At 38.7% G+C, this 22,201-nt stretch overlaps 1 protein-coding gene across 2 annotated transcripts in view; it reads left to right on the plus strand.

Annotated features, from left to right (window-relative positions):
- etv4 (ETS variant transcription factor 4) overlaps positions 1–22,201 on the plus strand; it is a 41,628-nt gene that overhangs the window by 1,158 nt on the left and 18,269 nt on the right. For both annotated transcript variants that reach the window (XM_017695901.2, XM_017695900.2), the window contains 3 exons: positions 349–439; positions 630–677; positions 9,970–10,023. In XM_017695901.2, the coding sequence (XP_017551390.1) occupies positions 349–439; positions 630–677; positions 9,970–10,023 (193 nt within the window). The remainder of the gene's footprint in view (positions 1–348; positions 440–629; positions 678–9,969; positions 10,024–22,201) is intronic.

A 22,201-nucleotide genomic window follows, 5' to 3' on the forward strand; every position in this document is an offset into this window, starting at 1 on the left:
TAGTTATTTCTCTCTGTTTTTTGAGTGAACCGTAACAGCCAGCAGCTCATGATCATTAAGTGTTAAAAATACACCATCATAACAGCCAGTAAAGTATCAATACTGCCTACATTTAAATATTTAATATTTATCATGATTCAAAAGTGATGTTTCAAAGAAATCTGCTGTTTACAGATGTTAGATTTCCTTCACTGCAATGTTGATTGTAAATTTTGATCCATCACTAGCTGCCCAGATTACATTCATATTATTATTATTGTTATTATTATTATTATTATTATTATTATTATTATCTCCATTGTGTATAGCCTATATTTCCACTTACATAATATACTTGCTGTTTTGCAGAGGTCGCAAGGAAATGGGCCCCTAAATAGACTGTTGATGGCAGCAAAAAGGAAATACATGGACACCGAATTACCCCCTCAGGAATCTGAAGGTAAAGTATCAAGCACGTTTCGGAAACTTACCGTGGCCTTTATGCCGGCAGCAGACCTCGGCAATAGTCGGGAAATTGTGCACATGTAGCTACAAAGGGACTGAACTTTACACAGAATGTACCTTTGAGCTGTGTATTTCAAAGAGGTGACATTTGCCATAATAACATTTTTCTTCTTCTTTTTCCTCAGATCTATTTCAGGATTTAAGTCAGCTCCAGGAGACATGGCTGACAGAAGGTGAGACTGGAACTCTGGCACTCTCTTTGCTTGTGGTGCATGTCTGGATCTCAGCGGTTCTGCCCCTCTAGTGGCAGTAGAGAATTGTCAAAGGCAACTAATGTACAGCAGTGCCTGTTTGCTGGTGGCAAAGGAAGAGATAATTAGATACTAAAAAGGGATGGCCCCTTTGATTAGGTGCACGGTTGGATGGTTCAGAATGGATTGAAACGTGATCTTGTTGACTCCTGGCCAGAGTCCGGTATTGATTTAATTACACTGATCTCGGGAAAAAATGGGATTTTAACCAGTATGAATTTGATAGCCTGTTACCATACTAGATCACATCTAGCTAAGAACTTTATGGTTTCTGTACTAAGCTTAAGTGTACTCTTAAAAATAGGCCACACTGGTTCTTTGAGAAATGCCACAGCAGAACCACTTCAGGTTCCTGAAAAAACATGCATGAAAATGAGATGTGTCGATGTTCTTAGAACATTTACATTATGTGGAGGTTCAGACTTTAAAAGCTTCTTCACACTTACTCAGCTCATTTACCAAAGTGGTTCTCTAAAGAACTATCATTTGAAAGGCTTCGTATCACAAAGAGCCTTTTTTTTTTTTTAAAGTTTGAGAACCTCCACATAATGTACATTTTCCTCAAGCTGTTTTAAACATTTATACATCTCTTTTTCAAACATGGTTCCTCAGGAAACCTAAAGTGGTTCTGAGGAAGATTTGCGTTATGTTATATCAAAATGGTTCTCTAAGGAACCATCCAATGAAGGACATTTTGTGGGAATTATTTATTTTTTATATTATATTATGCAATATTCCCCGCGACCCCAAGGGAGAAGCGGCTTAGAAAATGGATGGATGGATTATGCAATATTATTTTTTTTATGTTTTAGCCGGTTTTATGTAGTTTTTTTTAAGATGCTGCTGCCTTCATCATAATGTGAGTCACTGTGCTCTACTGAGAGTCACATTCAATCTGGAAACGTGTCCAGTTTTGTGCGCAGAGGCATGCGAACAGCTAATGCAAATAAACAGCATCAAAGCCGGATGGTCAGGGAGCGCATAGTTGAAATGAATCCTGGCAGAAACGATTTACAGTGTCCAGACCTGAGAGTGGTGGATATAAAGGGCATGCTGAAAACCACAAGTCTGGATCTTTGCTGTTTTAGACCTTTTACAGATCAACAGATCTATAAACTAAATGGATATAGAATAGCAATAATTCTGTTTGAATGCTGCTTGTTTATCTTTGAGCTAGAATGTACATTAGTGTAGCTCATGCATCAACATGTGTCAATAAATCAGGGTAACATGCTTTATTACCATATTTAAGAAAATAAAAGATAAAAAAGAAGGATTCCTACTCTATTCCCTCGGTTTGACAACATCTACTACTGCTCTAATACTCTAAAAGTATGTGTACATTAGACATGATTTCTTTGTGACACATTTTTGCTTCTAGCAGTTAAATTCCTTCATAAAAAAATACAGAAACTGGCTTTAGTTCTTCAGAACTGCTCTTTCAGATGGAGGGAAGCACTTGAGAACACAGGCACTGTAGTATTGTAGTTCAAGGTCAGTGCTCACATGTCAAAGTGGAGCTGTAATTAATGCTTGGAGTGATTAATGCTCAGCACTTTGAAAATAGGAAGATCCGGTCTCTTTTACAACTGGGAGTTCCTGTCTGCTTCCTTTTTGATATTCACTACACTACTGATGCTATAGCATGTTTAGGGTTGTTTTTCATTTAATTGTTTAAAAATGGGTGAATATGGGCAGGTTTCCTTTGTTAGTCGTCTTCATGTCCATAGTACATTTAACAAAAATAATATTGTAGGTTAATCAGCATGTAGACTGCAACAGAGCGAGCACACCCTATAATCCAAATGAGGATTCATTCAAATAAATGGATATTGTCCATCCTCAGCGCAGAGCGTAATTATCATGCAATGCCTATTATCATGCAGCGTCAAACTGTGAAGTTCACACATCATTCAGGAGCCAAACAGAGACAATGAGTGTAAAACACACCAATGAGAACTACGCCTAGACTAGCCTCACCATATAGAAGACGCTGATATGAAACTAAGTAAAACTGAAACTAGGTAAAAATGAGCATAAAGGGCAATTCCACTGATGTTTCTACCATTCTTCATGATTGAAAAGGTATCATATTAGCAAAGTCATTCAGAGTGGTTTGGTGTGAAATGCGCCATTCTAGAGAATCTTAGAGTCAGAATAGTTCACAGTGGTGGTGATAGGAACCAGACGTCTGAAGCATTTAATGCCTCTGAATGCTCCCTCACAGAAAGCTATTATACTGAATGGCTATGAAAATGCTGCTTTTTATGATAAGATTTTGGCCTAACATGTCAAAGAAAACATTATTTTTCAGATTTACTAGGGCTGCATAATTTGGGGAAAATATCTCATTGCGATATTTTGCACTAATATTCTACAAATTAAGCTCCAGGCCTTCTTCTTTTTCCAAGATAACCAAGCTTGAGCACTGAATGTCCTATGCCAGACTGCCCATTTTAGAGCTCTGTGTTATTAGATTAACCCCTTAAATGGCCAGGGCCCACAGGCAGGCCCAAAGTTTTATTACACACTATGAACTAAGAACAGCTCAGTAAGTTTGCACTAAAGTCACTTTAGTTAATGAATAACAAACCTTATTATGTAATGAGCCTGAGATTTTAAGGGATTAAAATGACCATTTGAATGTCATTGAAGCAGGATATATTTAAAACTGCAGCTCTTGCCATATGAAAACTGCCTTTAAATTGAAGTTTCAACGTTAAAATGGTTCATTGTTCAGCCACAAGATTTACCACTATTTTATTATTATCGTCATTATGTTTAAAAACTCAAAAGACATGTGCGGGTCCACTAAGTGCTTTGCATAGTAAATAAAATGGCTATATTTGCACTGTAGACATTGTGCCCTCTGGTTACTATCACCACTGTAAAGAAATTTGAGTCAGTAAGTTTCTCTACAAAGAACCACATTTCACATCAAACCACTCTAAATGACTTTGCATCTGAACTGAAATGTAAGGGACATTTGAAAATCAGTGGGATTTCACTTTAACCGCTAGTTATTAGAAAGAGTTGAGTGATGTAGCTGAAGGCGTATGTTATCACTCTACAGTATATACCACAACGTTCCCACTGGTGAAGAAGAGCGCCGTCTGGTTCTGTTCTCAGAACACAGGTTTTTGCTTTTTTTTTCGACTGGATAGGCCAAACGGCTTATTATCAGGTGATTGTGGTTGTGGGTGATTCACCATATTGTAAAAACAGCGGCTTGAGGGCTTTCACACTTTAAAGGGGAGAGAGGAAGAGAGAGAGAGAGAGGACAAGAAAGTTCTGAATGGATAAGCTTGTCGAGTCTTGTCATTAGCCTTTACTTTTTTAAGGCAGACCTCCTGGCTCCTCCCAGGATCTGCCTGACTTAAAAAAAAGGGGAAAAAAAAGTCATTCAGGGTCCCTGAGAGAAAAAGGAAACATGTCTCCACGCTTGCACAGACGCACTTCCAGTCTTGTGCTGACTTGCATTTCAAATTGACAAGACGTTCCTGGAAGCTCTCTTGCCTCTGCCACACACACACACACACACACACACACACATGAACAGATACATACAGAGGGAGAGAGAGACAGAGAGAGATTTGGTTGGGTTCCAGTTAGCTGTAAGGCACTGATGTTCAGACAATCCTTAAAGTGATTTTTTTCTCCTTTTCTTTTACACATATCGTGCATGTGTTCCTTTTCAGACATGTTGAAACAAGCGCAAATGAGTTATTGTTTGATCTGGAAGACCAAATATTGGCCTCTGCTCTGACTCATAAAAACAGCCTCATGCTCCTCCTCGAGGGCAGAAGAGAAGAAAACTTGAGTGGCTCTAATAGAATTACACTATAGCAACAGGATAGAGGAATATGTAGGAAATTAATGTAATTTATCTGAGCGTGCTCAAAAGGGGCTTCAGCACAGTTTCCGTCACACAGGAAGCGGCAGAGTGATCTTTAGCCCCGGACTTACTCTAGAAACGTAATAATCATAAACCTTATTTACATAGCACCTTTCATACAATAAATGCAGCTAAAAGCTGCACGTTACAACAAGGAAGAAACAGGACAAAAATCTAATAAAAAAAATCTTAAACAGAAACAAAACTAACAATAATAAAGTATAAGAGATGACATTGTATAAAATAAGACAAGCAAAGAAATTGTAGCTCGGAAAAACAATTAAAAATCTAAAATGAAATAAGCACAATGATCCATGGCTGGGACTCCAAAAGAGCAAAATTGGACTCACTTCCCCCCCCCTTCCCCCAACACTCAGAGCAAAGCTAGCCAACATTAAATGAGAGTAAGTGTTCTCCTCCAAGCGTGTTGAGCTCTCCCAGCTAGGTAGCACTGTGTGATGCTTGTGGAGACCTAATTAGTAGACAAGACTTGGACGTGACTAAAAGGGGGGAGGTGGGATTAGATAAAAATAAATAAGTAAATAAACAAAATAATCAAAGAAAATCTATCTCTCTTTATATTATTATTTTTTTAAATTATTTTTCTTCATCATATGAGCATAGCAGCCATCTTTTACATTGTGTGAACATTGCATGATAAGTGGACCTATAGAAATGCTCCAAAATTGCACATTACATTAACTTAAAGAACTTTTTGGCTTTCTTGTGGGAAGTGTGAAAAAATTATATTGATACAATAAATAAAACTAGAGAAAAACTAACCACAACACTATAAGATATGTTTTGAGGATATGTTTAAACTGAAAATGTCTTTGGAGGAAGTTCCACAGTTTGTGACTGCATACGTCAAAAGCAGCCTCACCACTTCTTTTGAGACAGAAAGTATTCCTGTATTTGATGATCTGAGATATCATTATAAAGTGAGTATGGGAGGCCTGGTAAAACAGCAAGTCTGGGGTTGTGTTCCTGACAATGTGGGCTGATGATCTCAGTCAGTGCAGCAGTTATATTATGTGTGTTGTCTCTGTTGATTAATGATTCCTTCGATTAGAAATGATCAGTGGCAGCAGCCCAGGAAAAGTACATTTTATTTGGAATGTAGACTGTAGTGTGAGCCATAAATCAAAAGTTGTAATGGGTATTTGACTGCAAATGAGGCCAGATTTTTGCTGTAAAGGACCTTGAAGGACTCTTATTATGAAAAACCGAATTTGTCTCATCTTTTGAAAGTGAATTTGATGTTGTATGTAAATATATTTTGTCTTTCAAAACATACAGTTTACTCACCAATCCATACAGTCCATGTTTAGGAACGAATTAGTTACTTTCGTGATGTCACAAGAACCATCACATTAACATTGTGATGAACCCACTTATTCAGTCTATAGCAGTTTGCCCCCCCCATTCATTCTGAATTTATGAAGAACAGAGGTCATTTACATATATCAGTCTTAAAGGCACATTAACAGCTACCAAAATAAAGAGAGTTGGAAAATGATCACTGTATTCAGTACATAAAACCACACCAAAGTTAGAATTAGCCCCCCATGGGAAAAATGGAATTCTAAATGACAATATAATAATATAAGACAGAATAATGTAATATAGTTGACTTTTTACTATTATTCTCTGCCCTAAGTTACATTTGCAAACAATGAAATTAGCTAACACAAGACCCTTATGTTTTAAGTTTAGGATAAGTTTTTGTCTGCACAGCTTTTCTCTTTTTCTTTTTGTATGCTTTGGAAAAAAGAATTTTCTTAAATGAGTAAATGTAAATGTTACACTTTATCACTCTTCATACTTTATACCATTGACTCCATTGTATTTCATTGTGTTTTGTGTATCACTGGTGGTTCAACAGTTACCATGGAATTTTTAATTCCTTACTTTTCTGCATGACCTGTGGCTAAATGGTCTAGTCCTACCTGGCCTGTATCCCAACAGACGGTCACCAACTAGAGCCTGGCATGCCATGAGCCCAATGGGTCATTGTCCACTTCCACCACCCTCATTCAGATGCACTGGAGAGTAAATGAGTTGCTTGTGTCCATTGAAACTGCTTGTAGACTATGATAAACTCAATGGTGCACCTGCAACCGCAAAAGCTTGTTTTGCATAACAACTATATGTGTAGTTCAGATGTGCTCTCATTCATAATTGCAGCTACTATAAAAGTAAATTTACTTTAGTAGAGGGCGCTAGTAGAAGGAGGACAAAATCGCGATTCATGAAAGTCATCCAAGTCATGGAAAGACTCCAGTCACTGGCATGGAGCTGGATGAAAAGGTTGGGACGATATAGCTGGACATGTTCCTCAAGGTCAGTTTAGGAAGTGGAGCCAGTATTATTTGTGTTGGCATTGGCTATTTAGGCCGCTCTTATTTTAGCCATATCCCTGCTCCGATTTACCAGCACTGCATACGAAACAGGACAGTACAAACCTTCTTTGCTTGACCTGAGAAGTCGGTCATATGCTTTGAATGACTCAGTCTTTTCAGCAAAGTTGTATTAAGTGGATATCCTTGAAATTAGAGTCCATTATCGACCCAGTATTTTCCTTTGCAAATACATACATTGCAAACTCAGCATAAACACATTACCACTGATACGTTTTATGGAAAAATATTGAGTTTTACTACATGTAATTTTTTAATTTAAGACTTACCATCTGTGAATATATAGGAGTGTGTGTTGACTTCACCCAACATGACCTCTGAAAAGGCACAAACAGTCCTTATTTGAGGTTAACCAATGTCTGCATTTAGGTCTCACTCTTTTTGTCTTTGCTAAGCACCAAGTTAATGTTATATGCTGACTGTTCTACATTAAGAAAAACAAGACTAGTGTCTTTGACTGGTCTGCCCTGTGATGGACTGGCGACCTGCTCAGGGTGTTTCCTGCCTTTCGCCCAGTGAGCGCTGGGATAGGCTCCAGCACCCCCCGTGATCCAGAGAATAAGCTGCTTAGAAAATGTGTGTGTGTGTGTGTGTGTGTGTGTGAGGGTCTTTGACTGATATTTCCATAGTAAAAGAATAGAATTAAAGCAAAATTTAAAACATTGGCATTGGAAAACTATTGTTTCTTATTGCAATCATGAAAAAGGAGGCAGTGAGTGCTTTTGCTCGTCCTCCTCTCACTTCAACCACTTCTTACTTGACCTTAAGAGCCAGTCTTCAAAGGGATTAAAGCAGGTGATGAATTCCAGAACCCTTCACTGCGCAGAGCACATCAACATTGTCAGAGAAATGTCCTTTAGCTGGCTGGATGTGGGCAGAGACATTAGGCATGAACACTAGGCCCAACAAAGCTTCCCTCCACTCTGTTCCCTTCTAATTCTATCAGAAAATGTGGATGAAATTTGCACTATGGCTAATCATTGTCGTGATAGCAGCCTTCACAATACTGACACTGCAGAAGCTAGTGATATGCAAATCTAACCAATCACTGAACTTTTCATTGTGTGTGCATCCTGACAATCCGCGCATGTTTTGGATGAATCAGGACTCATCAAACCATAACTCAACAGCCATAAAATGCTCTAGTAGCAATAATGCAGGCCAATTTTTAACCATGGCATGTCAATCCTCATGTGTAGCCATGTGTAACAATAGAATCACAGTATGGCATTTTCCTCATATTGTGCAGTCCTAGTTTGCATGTCCATTAGCTGCATCAGTTGGGTCTCAAAGTCCATCAGCAGGATAAGACTTGAGTGAGGCTAAGAAACAGACAGATGGTGTTAGTGCTGCTTGGGGGAGGCCATCAGTTCCTGCATTTCTGTATTGATCACCCACAGCTCCCGGATGCCTTCAGATTAGAGAAGAACATGCAGAGAGCCTGTAGGGCTGTCATGGTTAATCAATAAAACCAACAGAAATACCAACTCAAATTTATCACATGAACAAACTGGAAGTAATGAGTTGGTTGTGTGCATCATGGTAATGCAGACTTTAAATTATGTTGGTATATATCAAGACAGCTATATACATTTATATGCCATTTTCTATATTTCAAGTTCTTTTGCCTAAGCAATGGATTTATGGTTTATTATTGTACAAATAACTTTAATAACTTTTTTGTTGTTTGGCCTTTAAAAATGCTATCATTACTTCATTAATTGTTTACATAATTGGTAGATTCCTGAAATGCTAATATAATTGATAGTGACATCCCTATCGGGTACTCTGGTACCTATCTGATAAATTTAAATTACAGAATTTCTATTATAATAAAATAGTCATTCAGAGTGATTTGACGTGAAATGCTGTATTCTATAGAAACGTACCACAGTGGTGCTGATAGGAACCAGATGTCTGAAGAGTTAATACCACTAGAAGCTCCTTCACAGCGAGCTATTACATGGAATGTTAGGATTATGCTGCCTGATGCCTGAGATGTTGTTTTTTATTTAAGATTTTGACCTATTTTATAGGTTTATATTTTATATTATCACCACAATGAATCAGTGTGTTTCTCGACAATGAAAAATTCCCTAGCAAACCTCCCTGAATTACTTTTCATTTTCACAACTAAATTATGCTGAAATTTTGAACAATGGCTGGGATTACCCTTCAAACCATGCTAATATTAAATCAATAAGAAAGTTTTGGAGAAATTGATTGAATGTGGTCCCACTGGCTATTTAGGGAATTAAATATGACTAAAAAACATGAGAATCTGTTGTTTACCAAGGCTTTACTGGTGACCAACTGACCACTCAGTTCTGTGCACCATGTCTGCATTAGCTGCTTTAGTACTTGTAACAAAAAGTTGCACATTTCAAAAGAAGAGGAACTGTGTACTGTGCATCTGATGGAATCCAGTCGTAATCAAGCCATCCACTCACATGCATATATATACAGTGTTGAGCAGGGGGTATTGATCTGCTGCTCATGGAAAAGTGCTGGCACAGGCAAAATTGGAGGTGAAGGTCGCGTGGCTGTCCACAGGCAGTAACTCAGGTTTCAAACAGACGAAGATGAAGGGAGGATCAGGCTAGCCTAATGGACAGACTCAGTCTATTCCCCAATGAATTAAGACAAATGGTTCTGTTTAAGACAAAGTATGACTGATCCTCAAGCCTCATATTGTCATGAGGACAATATTTCAGGAAAATGTATTTAGAGATAATGTGTAGAGCTTTCAGGAGTTTCCGACTTCCGGTGTATGATATCAGGCTCAGTTCATACATTTTCACATTTATCTTTCTGTGATGTGCGTCGTTCTCGACTCTATGTCTATGAATCTCGAGTCAAGGTTCTAAGCACATCTTCTTCTTTCTTTTTCTAATGACAGCTCAAGTTCCTGACAGTGATGAGCAGTTTGTTCCTGACTTCCACTCAGAAAACTGTAAGTAAAACGTCCTTTCATACTTTGCTTTTGGTAGCCTCACTTTTAAAAATGAAGTTGCTTAAAAGGGTTCTTTGGAGCCGGATAAGAACAACTTTTGGGTCCCCAAAGAAACCTTCAATGGAACCAGTTTGGAGGTTTGAGTGAAGAACCATTTTGATGCTTAAAGAACCTCCAAATAAAGGTTTGATTGAATGTTTTTCCTAGAACCACACATCTAAACCAAGAACTATTAAGGAACCTTTCTTTTTAAGAGAGGTTAGTAGTTTGTATTGGGCCAAATAGGAGAAGAACCACTTTTGGTTCCATAAAGAAACTTTCGGTGGAACTGTCAGTGTGAGTATAAAGAGCCTTTTTTCAAGAGCCCGTTAAGGTTGGTAGATTGCATGTGGCCTGAAATGGTAAGTTTGTATTAGAGTAACTTGTTATGAGAGAGAGGGAGAGAGAGAAGGTTAGTGCTCACTTTGCCTGAGAGATTGAGACTGAGGTTGAGGCATTACTTCAGGCTTAGGTGTGGTTGTTGCACTTGTTAGAGATATAATAGCACTGTCCTGAAGAACCTGAGCAGGAAACACTTAAACACTTGCTACATGACCTGCTGCTCTTACCGACACATTTGGATACTCGTATTAAAGAGCACCTTCCATTTGCATGTGCTTCAAAGGCTCAATTGAGCAGCTCAGGAAACCGGTAAAAGATCATTCAGGAGTCACATTCAAAGACTGGCTTTTGTGTCTGTCAGAGGTGTAAATGGGAAAGCAAATTCCTGCACCACACAACGTCGATGCTGCCTTTTCAACTGCTTTCCTTTTTTTGTGTTGTGTCTGCACACAATGGCGTGCCAGGCTTTGTGGAGGGGTGTGCACTCTGTAAACAGTTCTCCTGGACCTTTTGTCGAAGCCATTCACAGACCTCTGGGTTGGGCCTTTACCACGTTGGCAAGTCCGCGGGCCATGTTGTGGAAACACTGCTGGCATTTTTCATGGGTTATAGAGTTCAAGGCATGAGTCACACAAACAAGATCTTTTTTTCTGTAACAGAAATTGTAACTTGAACTGGGCAGTGGCTTGGTAAAGGAGAATGGACAGAATCTCTGCCTCTTGTAAGCCCAAATGCAGATGTCAAATCTGCCTCTGTCTCTTTCTCATTTTCCACAATAAGAGCTGACTAGCCAGCTCCATCTGGGGCAGCTGTGGAAAATTAATCGTTGTTGTATTAAAAAAATAAAATGGATATAATTGCATTTTTATGCATTTGAAGCATTTTTGTGTGAGTTAAGAATTTTCCTCTTATATAAAATGATCATTTCAGGCCTGTCACATAATTGCATGATCCTGCTTGTTTAAGATGAGCGCAGTCATTTTCCACAGTTAGTATTCACTAATCTATGTCCCAACAAATACAATTTGTTATTTTTCAATCTTAATGCACAATATCTGTTTATTTGCTGAACATAACATATTGGGAAGAAAATAAAACAAACACTATAATATGTGCCATAACATCTTCATAGGCCACTTTTTATGTTTTATTTTTTTTCCAATGTTAAATGTTAAATTCAACTCATAAAGAGTAACTGTGTTTTAAAGTATGCAGAAGGGTGTTCTCGGATGAGAATATCTCACTTATTTACAATGAGAAAATCAATAAATCATGTAATTTTACCAGTGGTTCCATATATGACTCCAAATGTAAAGAAAATAAAGCAGAAACTCATTTTTGAAACACATATTTGGTAGAGATGCACCAATATGGGAATTCTGAGGCTGATATTTTTCATGGGCAAAGTCAATACCAATGATGATGCATGAACATTTATAAAATGTAGAAATTGAGTCTAGATCCACTTGGATTACAAAAATAATCACATTTATTTGCGTTAAATTTGCATTTATTTGCATTAAAGTTGATTAAATATGGACATTTGTCATTGTAGCCTGGTGTTACCTAAAACATCTGCTCTTAAATGTAAATGTTTCAGTTTGAAATATCAGGTCAAATATCTGATGACTCCTATATGATTTTGAGATCATCGTGTATTCTTAGTCATGGATCTTGCCCTGGTGCTGTGACATGTTTAGAAGGTAGTGGTGTTTACTTTGTACAAAGTAATACAGCAATAATACAGCAACAGTTGCACACAATGAGCAAAAAGGACAAGTAGTTAATTACAATTATTTATATAAGAATTAAATTAAATTCAGCTAAAATGTAATGATATGGACCTCAATATTCATATAGGGTTTTATTATGACTCCTTTTCCCTTTAAAAACAGACTTGGTGTTTCTGAATCAAATCTGCACTAGTTGTCTGAAAGCCTGAATCTTTGCCCATTGTAAGTTCAAATCTCAAAATCTCCTGTATGCAAACATTGCCATTTAATCCCATCATGAGCTTGACCTGTGGTGACAGATGCTCACTATAACATATTGTTCTTATCTGTTGTCCAACAATGGAAAAGAGGAAGTGGAGATGAACTCCAGGGCATTGAGGGGTCATGTCCACTTAACCCCATCAGGGCAGAACCAATTACCTCACCGTGGTCAGCCAGTGACCGCCCCTCACAGAGCCGATGCAAGCTTCAGCCTGACAGGCCTGTCACATTAGTTAAGTGGCGTAAAGCCTTGACTGACAGCTCTGTACACCCTTTCTTTTAAGACATGATGCGACAATAATTTATGTACTCTTGGCAGTTTCTAAGAGAGGCTGCAGTTGACAGCCAACCATAAATATAAACTCATTCTCCCTCATGTTTGCGGTCATTGTGGTTGAGGGTACGCTGAAGCTACCCATTTAGGAGAGAAGGAAACATTGCTTTGTGACACTGTAGTGGCATGTGTGGCCTTGTCCAAAGCGGCTCGGTAGTTATACATTTCAGGTGAGTCAGATGTTTTGATGAGCCGTGCCAGCATGCTGCGTTTCATAACAGTCTCCTTGTCTCTCGTCTGTAAACACATCAGAGGCAAAAACACGCTGTGATCAAATCAAAAGTTTAGCCGTCCATTCAGCCAAGCTGTTGCCCGCCTGGGCGTGACAGAGAGCACAGAGTAAGCACTGGAGCAGGCTAGAATGTCCGTTCTTTTCCCCTTTTTCTTTCTTCTTCTTCTTTTTGATTCTTGTAAGTGGGGCATGCTGTTGTGTAACACCTGCACAGCTGACAAATTTATCAGCGTCTCTTCCTCATTTTCCACAATAACAGCTAACTAGCTGACTCCATGTGAGGCAGCCCTGACCTGTTTTTGTGCAGTAGAACTCTTATTATTTATTACTTTTTTAAGGATCTAGGAAGAACTCTTACATTTGTATTATGTGTATGTTTTACAGTTTTTAAAACTTTGAAAAGTTATTCACACTGAGAACATTGGTTTTTCACTGGTTTTTCAAGGCATCAAAAGTGGTTCTCCTATAGCATAGCTAAAACAACGGATTTCCACGGATTTTTCAAAATATTGGCATAATTAAACGATTAAGCTGCAAACAAAGTCATTCAGACTGATTTGATGTGAAATGCTTAATTCTAGAGAAACTTAGTTGTCTGAATTGTTCACAGTTTTGGTGATAGGAACCAGACGTCTGAAGAGTTTAAAAGCTCCCTCGCAGAAGGTTATTACATAAATGGTTATGAATACTTTGCCTTAAATCATTTTACCATCATCTGAATTACATATAAAACTCAAAAATCACATTGGGTTCACTCATTGTTTTTGATAGTAAATGAAATGTATATATTTGCCCTGAAGACTTCCACCGTTGTAACAAAATCCAAGTCATTACACTTCTCTAGAATGAAGCATTTCACATGAAACTATCTTAAACCACTTTGTTTAAAACACAGTGACTGAATTAAGCAGACATTTAAAAAAGGGCGGAATTCCCCTTTAAGGATGTACTCCTAATCTCTGTTTATTGATTATAAGATATGAAACATTTGCCAACAGCAGCTGTTTCACAACATACTCCATTTACTGATGGAATGTGGGCTGATATTTGAGAGCTGAAGAGGCTTATCGCGGTAAGAGAGGTACACAGTGGTCCTTCAGGGTCTTTCAGCAAAGAAAACAAGACCCTCACTGTGACTTTTAAAGTAATCTGGGTTTTTTTTTTCTGAGTGATCAGTGCACATGTGCCCAAATGAGTGATCCAGATGATGTTTTTAAGCTGTGTGAGGGTTTAACCTTTACTCCCACTGTGTAATTTCACCGTGAAACTAGCACAAACCGTGATGAACATATCATTTGTTTGTGGCTGCACTCGAGACAGGATTCCGTCTCTGCTCCATTCATGAAAATGTCCTACAGCAGGCTCCACCCTTGCGGTTCCTTTTTCTGAATGGAGGCTTTAACTCCGCCCTTTTCCTGTTTCTCTACAAACTGAGCTGAAATGTGAAAATCTGGACTGCTAGCCTGAAACCCCCCCCCCCCCATCCCCCACCCCCCTCTCTCTGTGTGCACTGAGTGTTCCAAGATGTGAGTTAATCCAGCAATTGCAGTGTTGTGTGGGCCGATTGTTTGATTTTGTGCCTTGTAGTAATTATATAGGAAGTTGTGGCCATAAATCCAAGTTTTAGCTTTTTCAGAGGGTTAAAGCGTGTGATGAAGATGGGAAGAGAGAGAGAGAGACGGAGGGTTTAGTGAACCCAGCGCACAAAGGCTCTCCGAATTTACAGTCTGCAGCTTGTTTGTATTGCACTGACCTTCCGCTCGCTCTCCCTCTCTCTCGCTCATAGTGTCTGGCATCTCACCCAGTCACTGTGCCTTACACCCCCCTCTCCCCATTCCCTCTGTCCCTCTGTCCCCCTTCCCCCAGCTCTCTCCTAACAAAATACACTGCTCCAAAAGCTCTCAACTTTCCAAAATACAGCTGCTATGCAACAAAGTCTGCAAAAACATCCTTCAGACTGCCAGAAATGCAGAGACCACTCATCCTGTCCCATCCAGGGGGCTGGCCCTCTCTCTCTCTCTCTCTCTCTCTCTCTCCCTTTTCTCTCCCTCCCTCCCTAACTTTGAACAGAGAAACAACCCGTGTACAGGAACACACACACATACACACGTGCGCACACAAACGCACACGCACACTCTCTCTTAAGCTCCACAGTTGTATGAATGGGCTGGTTGTGAGGGACTGGCTGAGGCAGCACTGAGTGAAAACGCAATCTCCATTCATAAAGTCTGCTGCCTGAGCGCTGCGCTCGCAACAACACGCTCATTGTAGTTTCTTTCTATCTGTCTATATTTCTTTCTTTCTTTAACTAAACAAGACAGAAGGTTGTAATAGTCACTAAAACATTCCTCTTTATTAGTTTCTGTATTACTTTAATATTTCTTTCTTTCTTTTTTAAACACAATAGTTTGTAATAAAGTCACAAAAATGCCTCGTCACTACTTATAGTGTAGTTTTTCTTTCTTTTTATCATTGTTTCTTTCATTTTCTTTCTTGCTTGCTCGCTCTGTTCCTTTCTTTCTCTGACTAAACAAAGCAAAAATATGGCTACAGTCACTTATGATCTTAGCTATTTTCTGTTCTTTCTTTCTTGTTTATGTTTGTATTATAGTTAATAAAAAGTTCCTGGGTTTTTTTTTCCATATTACTTTTCAGGCAGAAAGTATGTTTACTGCAGTCGCTATAAAATTCCTAACAATTCTTACATTTTTCCTTATTATATTATTGTTTTCTACTTCTTTCTTTCTTTTACAAAATTCTCCCTACATTTTCACTATAGTCCCAAAAAAGTTACTAGTTATTATTTTCTCCAAAAATGTCTCACCAGTCAAAAAGCCACCTCAATAGAAATAAATAAAATAAAAAATAAATCCCCTGCTGATCTATAAGGTGCTGTCAACTGTAACCCCCCCTGTTTGGGTAAAAGCACAAATATATGTCCTGGCTCGGGCTGAGGTATGGCAAGTGGAGCTCAGCTTAGCACACACGGTGTGTGTGTGTATATATGTGTGTGTGTGTGTGTGTGTGTGTGTGTGTGTGTGTGTGTGTGTGTGTTTTACTGCATTGCTGGGCCAGGAGGTGAAGGGAGGGGGAGCGGAGAAAACACAAAACACAAACCAGCCCAGGACGTCGTCTGTTCTCCCTGCTCTCTGAGGGGGGCTCTTTCCCCTCCTTTTTCTTTCTGCTGCTGAAAGGAAAAGGAACGGTGGGGGAGGACTAATGATGACAAGGCAGCCCTATATGTAGCAACACACGAGAGAAGAGCAAACAGTTCACCAGTGAATTGTATTTATGTCATGTCAAACCCCATAACTCCTTTTTAAAAACAGTTTTAATGTATTTACACCAATGACTATGGAATGAAATGAAACATGAATGAAATCTTTCTCCATTAATGTACATTTTTGCAGTTTATAAGGCTACACCACACCACCACACCTGCCTAAGCCTTTTGTTAGCAGATATAAACCAAACTGAAGGTTATGTTATGATTTATGTAAACTCCATACATTAACTGAAATACGTATATATAATATGCTAAATACATTTTAAAATGATCATTTTTCTATTGGAAGGTGTCTGTACCAATCCCTAACCCCAAAATTTCAACTTATGAAAATAATATTTACTTTTTTTGCCTTTTGTGTTGTTTTGAAATATTTTAATAGATATTTTTTATTGTCTTAAAGTGAGGTAAATATTTTTACTTATCAAGAATTTAACATTTAATTAAAAAAACTTTATTCTGTCCCAGGTTTTCATGTCACTACCAAAAAGAGTTTCTTATGTTATAATCCACACACTTGTATTTTAGAGCAAAACGTGTGGCTGGATCCCTGTCCTTCATGGCCACATGGAGCAAAAAAATGTGTCCTAAAGTCTGAAAATCAGTGTGTAACATTAAGAACTGTCACTACTCAAACACATCTTTTCTGCAATGAAGTAAAATTTTGGGGTTTTTAATGAACACTATTATGTTCTTATGAGTTCCCAACTTTGTTTGCTAGTTATGTACTAACTAGCATTTTTGAGTTATGCTCAAAATTACCTAAAATTGTCACTACTGAAACTTGGTAACGTATCTATAGCATTGCGATTGTTTTAGTAGTGGTAAAATGGAACGCTCAATCATTTGTTTTGATAAAATAAGCATAATTAGACTAGAGGGTCACTCAAAGCAGAAGAATTTTAGTTTAAAGACCAAGTCAGTTGAAAGTCTGACATGTGTTTTCAGCTCTGACTTTGAACTAATAAGGTAAGATTATCTTTATAAGCGTCTAGAAAGGCTCACTTGCTGAGAGAAATGACTCCAGAGTTCACAAAAGCAGCATTCATGGCTATAAACTGACTATATAAGTAATGCTTATTGCAATAAGCCTTTTTAAATGTTTCTATAGGTTTATGTCATTTGTCATGTAGGTGTCATGTAGTTTTATAAATTATGCCTTTCAATAAAATTTCATGCATTTTTTTCTTTGCCTAATATGCTACCATTTTAAATATATAGGTTTTGTTACGACATTGATGGTTGGGAAGCTTTGACAGGTCATATTGATGCAGTAGATGGCCTTTATGCTTTCCGTACTTGGCAGTAAATTGCATATGTGATGGGTCATCGTTAAGTGTGACTCAATTCGCCCCTCCCTTTTGTTAGGCCTGATCCTTCAGAGATTTTCTGCTGACACAGACCAGGTCGTATATCGAGAAAGCAATGATGGATCAATCGATTGCAAGTGTAGATGAAAGACAGCTAGAAGCAGGAGGAGTGTCTCTATTGCACACTATTATAATAATTAAGGCCTGAACCCAGAGAGAGCGAGCACGGCCTCTGTAGAAATGTATTTCTCACGGGCCTGACAGGAATTCGATGGGCACATGTTATCTCTCTCAGGAGATAAGGAGGCACTCTTTTTTTCCCCCTCTCTACGACACATCACTGAATGGACATCTCTACAGTCAGGTTCATTATATAATTTCTGCAAAGGGAGGGAAATCAATACATGCATTAAACATTTAAAGAGGACAGCTATATTGAGAGCTGAGGTAAGGGAGGTGGAGAGATTAATTACTGCTTCTACGTACAAACACCCCCCCTCACACACACACACACACTGAGTTTCTCTTTCACACAGTCTCTCTCTGCCTCTCTCACTTACACACATGCATTCATCACAGCACTATCATGTTGCATGAAATTGCATCATCCGACTGTGACCTCCTTTTTTGGTTAATTTTTACTCCTGCTTCTTCTTGCTTTAAAACTTTTCCCATGTTTATTTTGACTCATGTCGCAATACTGGGGTCCATATGATGTGAGATAATGGCGGAAACTCTCTGTAGCTGTCCATGCGGTTCATTCGTGCTTTAGAAAGGGAAGTGAAACTGTGAATTTGGCAAAATGTGTCAGAGTGGACTTTCATCACATGAACACGGTGACTATCATGCCTGTATCCAGACAGATACTGACAAGCACAATCGCGCACATTTGTGATTGTGATTTTACCTCCAAGCACTCCTACAGAGACAAGGCTGTGCCTGCTATCCTCTGCTCGACGTTTGACAGTCTATTATCATTGTCGTATGAAAATGTCTGTTTCTTATTTTTGTTTGTTTTTGTTTTTTTTTTTTTGCACCATTTGAAAATAGCAGCTATCCTTTACACTGTGTGAGTATTCCATGGTGAATGGGCCAATGGAAATGGTCCTAAACTACTCGTAATAAAATCTCTTCCCATTGACATACATTGTGGTTGAAGGGAAATTCCACAGGTTTCTCTAATTTTCTGCTTAATGAAGTAGTTAAGATGTAAACAAAGTCATTCAGAGTGGTTTGCTGTGAATTTGCTGCATTCCAGAGAAACTTACACTCAAAATTGTTCACAGTGGTGGTGATAGGAACCAGACATCTGAAGAGTTTAATGCCTGTAAAAGCTCCCTCACAATAAGTTATTACACCAAATGGTTGCAGACACACTACCTAATGTCTGATTGTAATAATGTCATTGTTTTATGATAGTTTTGAGATGATTTTTTGAGATGAAACTGTTTTAATCCATTCCTGGTGGAGAGGTACATGCAGGAAATGATAGGACAAAATAGATACCAAAGAAAGCTTTTTTTTCACTATTTTACCATTATTAACATTACATATTCCCTCTAAATGAACTATTTCAATAGATGGACTTCCCCTTTACACTGTTTTATTTCTGCTACAAAGGGGAAGTCCTACAGTTTTTTAAACATCTGCAAAAAGTCTGTAAGGAAGGTTCTCTAGCCATTTTGATGAACCATTTCATACACTCTTAAAAAAGATAGTTCTTCAAGGGTTCCTTAGTAAACGGAATAGTTCTATTTAGAACTAGGAGTTCTATAGAGAACCATTTTATTCTTAAATGGTTCTTTGCATGGTGAAATTGTTCTTCAGATTGACTGAGAATGTGTTGTATATGTTTCTATGTCAAGCTTGTAACAATAGCAGAACCCTTCTCCATCAATCTGTAGAACTGTTTCACCATGCACAGAACCATTTAAGCATGCCACTCTATATAGAACCATGAGCACACAAAGGTCTTTACTAAAGAATTCCTAAAGAATCATGTTTTCAAAGAATGTTGTAAAGCACTGAATGACATTGTTTATATTTATTGATTGAATTATACAGAACCTTCAAAAAATGAGTAGAGTTCTTCCTTAAGATCACAGTCTTAGAGATACATTGACTTACACTGATAAACTGTGTGAACATTCATATGCAGTCATAGCAACAATTCAGAATTACTTGGAATAAAACTCTATTTTTGAGAAGCTAAGATCATCTTTTCCTTCTCCTACAAGTTACCATTTACTAGATACAAAGTTTTGTTATGATGTGGCAACAAAATGGCACAGCTCTGAAGGCATACAATACATATATTTTATCATTATTACCTTTAATTAACCTCATAAAACGTAAACCATAAAGCTTTTGGAAAGTTATAAAAGAGTGCCATCCTTAAAAAGTGAGAGGAATCCTGGAATCCTGTAAAAAGCCCTCAGAGAGATGAACTCTCGCTCTTCTTTCATATTGCTTGCATGTTGACCTGAACACCACATGTCCAGCACATGTTTCTACACTCTGCTGAAATGACAGACTTGTTTCTGTGAAAGATCTGCAGCCCAGTCATTTCCCTCATGCTCTCCCTTCACTTGACTTTTCCACTGATTGTTTTATTGAAGGTAGAGTTACGTACAAAACCTGGCCCAGTAAACACAAAAACCTCAGCTCGATCTAACAAGGTTTCCAGACCCCAGCAGCACTGTCAAAAATAAGCTTGAGACAGAAGTTTCCAGCCAGTGGTTGACTAATGGTTGAAGTATTTATCAAATCCCGGTCTACACAACAGCATGAATGAATATCACACCTTAAGGCTGCTCTTCTGTTCTTCTGTTCATAACTCAAAAAAAAAGTGTCCTGACTAGACATGTTGCGACTGTGGTGACTACCACCCGTGACACCCTTGTGCCACTATTATACTCCCTGACTGATGTATAGCCTTTGTCAACCACGGTTTGGAAAAGAACAGGTCAGCTTTGAAAGTAGTGTTAAGTGGAATATCCAAAATCAATACCTCCATTTCAGCGTCTAAAGCCATTCTAGTGTAATTGGCATTCTTGTTGTTCTCATTGATTTGTCACTGTTGGCTGCAGCTGGCCAATAGGATGCAGGGTGGATCTTTCTTATCCTGTTAGTCTGTCACTGTGGCCTAACGTACGGCTGTATCACTGCCATAGCTGTATCAAATCGCAAACAGGTTGAAATGTGGAAAAGGATATTTGCTCACAGCATACTGGTTCAAACACAAAGCTCCAGTCCATTATAAGCGCTGCTCTGAATTCTATCTTATCGACTGTGTTTACTTAATCGTTCACTGTTTTTGCGCTCTTTCGCTGTAACAAACTACAGCCCACAGTCATCACATGGCCTTCGCCCACACTCTGGTACAGCACTGCATGTTTATGGGCTCATAATATTGTCCCAAAGTCAAAGTGAATCATTGTACCTGTTGCGATATTGAAGAGTTGGCCTCGTTCGCAGCTGTCACAAGCTGAAAACCTCCAGGAAGTAATTCTGACATGAATATACAATACCTTAAAACTCTCCAGATCACAGTGGTGTTGAGGTTTAGCTCAAAAGCCAAGTGCAAAAGAGGAATTTATGACCAGCTTAAAACATAGCATACACAGTGATGTTTTAGTGGAAGCACACAATCATGATTCCTGAGTGCATCTATCAGATCTGTGTGGATGTTTTAAAATGAATGCACGCATGCTGTTAATGACCTGTTTTGAGAGCAGTGCTGTACTGAATTTAACTAGCAAAAAATTATTGTGTCATCTTTCTATGATGTTTCAATTCACTCTGAATTAAACTTGCTTATATGGTTTCCGATGCTGTATGTATAAATGCTGTTATTTGTAAAAATGGGCAAAAGTACAGATTCAAATCCGGCTTCATTGTTGCTGCTGCTACTGTTTAGCTAAACGCGGTATGTCTGTCCATTTTTCTAAGTGCTACAGAATGACCTCAGTGTCAGAAACACATTAGCAAGTCTGTTTGTGATTACAACTCAACACAGTTTGAGGGAGTGTGTAATGATTTAGGCATGCACTTTATGCAATGCTAATTGATGGCTTCATTACTTGTTAGCTGCACTAACCTCGTGACTCCAGTGTGAAACTAAACAAGCGTTTTTTAAGAAACCAAACACTTATTGGCTGGATGACCACATTTGGAACAACGGGGAAATTAGTGTAAATCTGATTTTATTGGCTGGGCAATCCCTAAGTGGGCTCCCTGTTGAGACTGTCGCTAGTGCTGCTCCTCCTGTCAGACCAGCAGAGGCTTTTGAGGAGCCACCGGTGCCTCCATCTGTCACAGCTGGTGGCTGTCTTTTTTGTCTGAGCCAGCAGTGGGGGTATCGAGGTCCTGAGATTTGTTTGTGGTGGGAGTTGACTGAATGGCCCTCCATAATGACCCTCCACTTCCTAAAGCACTCAACCATGACCATCCCCCTTCACCTCCCTGTCCTCTCCTCTGAAGCATGCTATTTACATATGTAAAGTCCAGCTCCTCTGTCCTGGCCCGTCCTGCTCCTTTCGGGTCATTCTGAACGGGGACACTCTCGTCGTTTGCACACAATACTACTGGTTTTTCACACGTACGTGTGCCTGTTGAGGAGAGGCGCGAATGCTAAGAGAT

The sequence above is a fragment of the Pygocentrus nattereri genome, chromosome 13 (genome assembly GCF_015220715.1).
Source record: "Pygocentrus nattereri isolate fPygNat1 chromosome 13, fPygNat1.pri, whole genome shotgun sequence".
Lineage (NCBI taxonomy): Eukaryota > Metazoa > Chordata > Actinopteri > Characiformes > Serrasalmidae > Pygocentrus > Pygocentrus nattereri.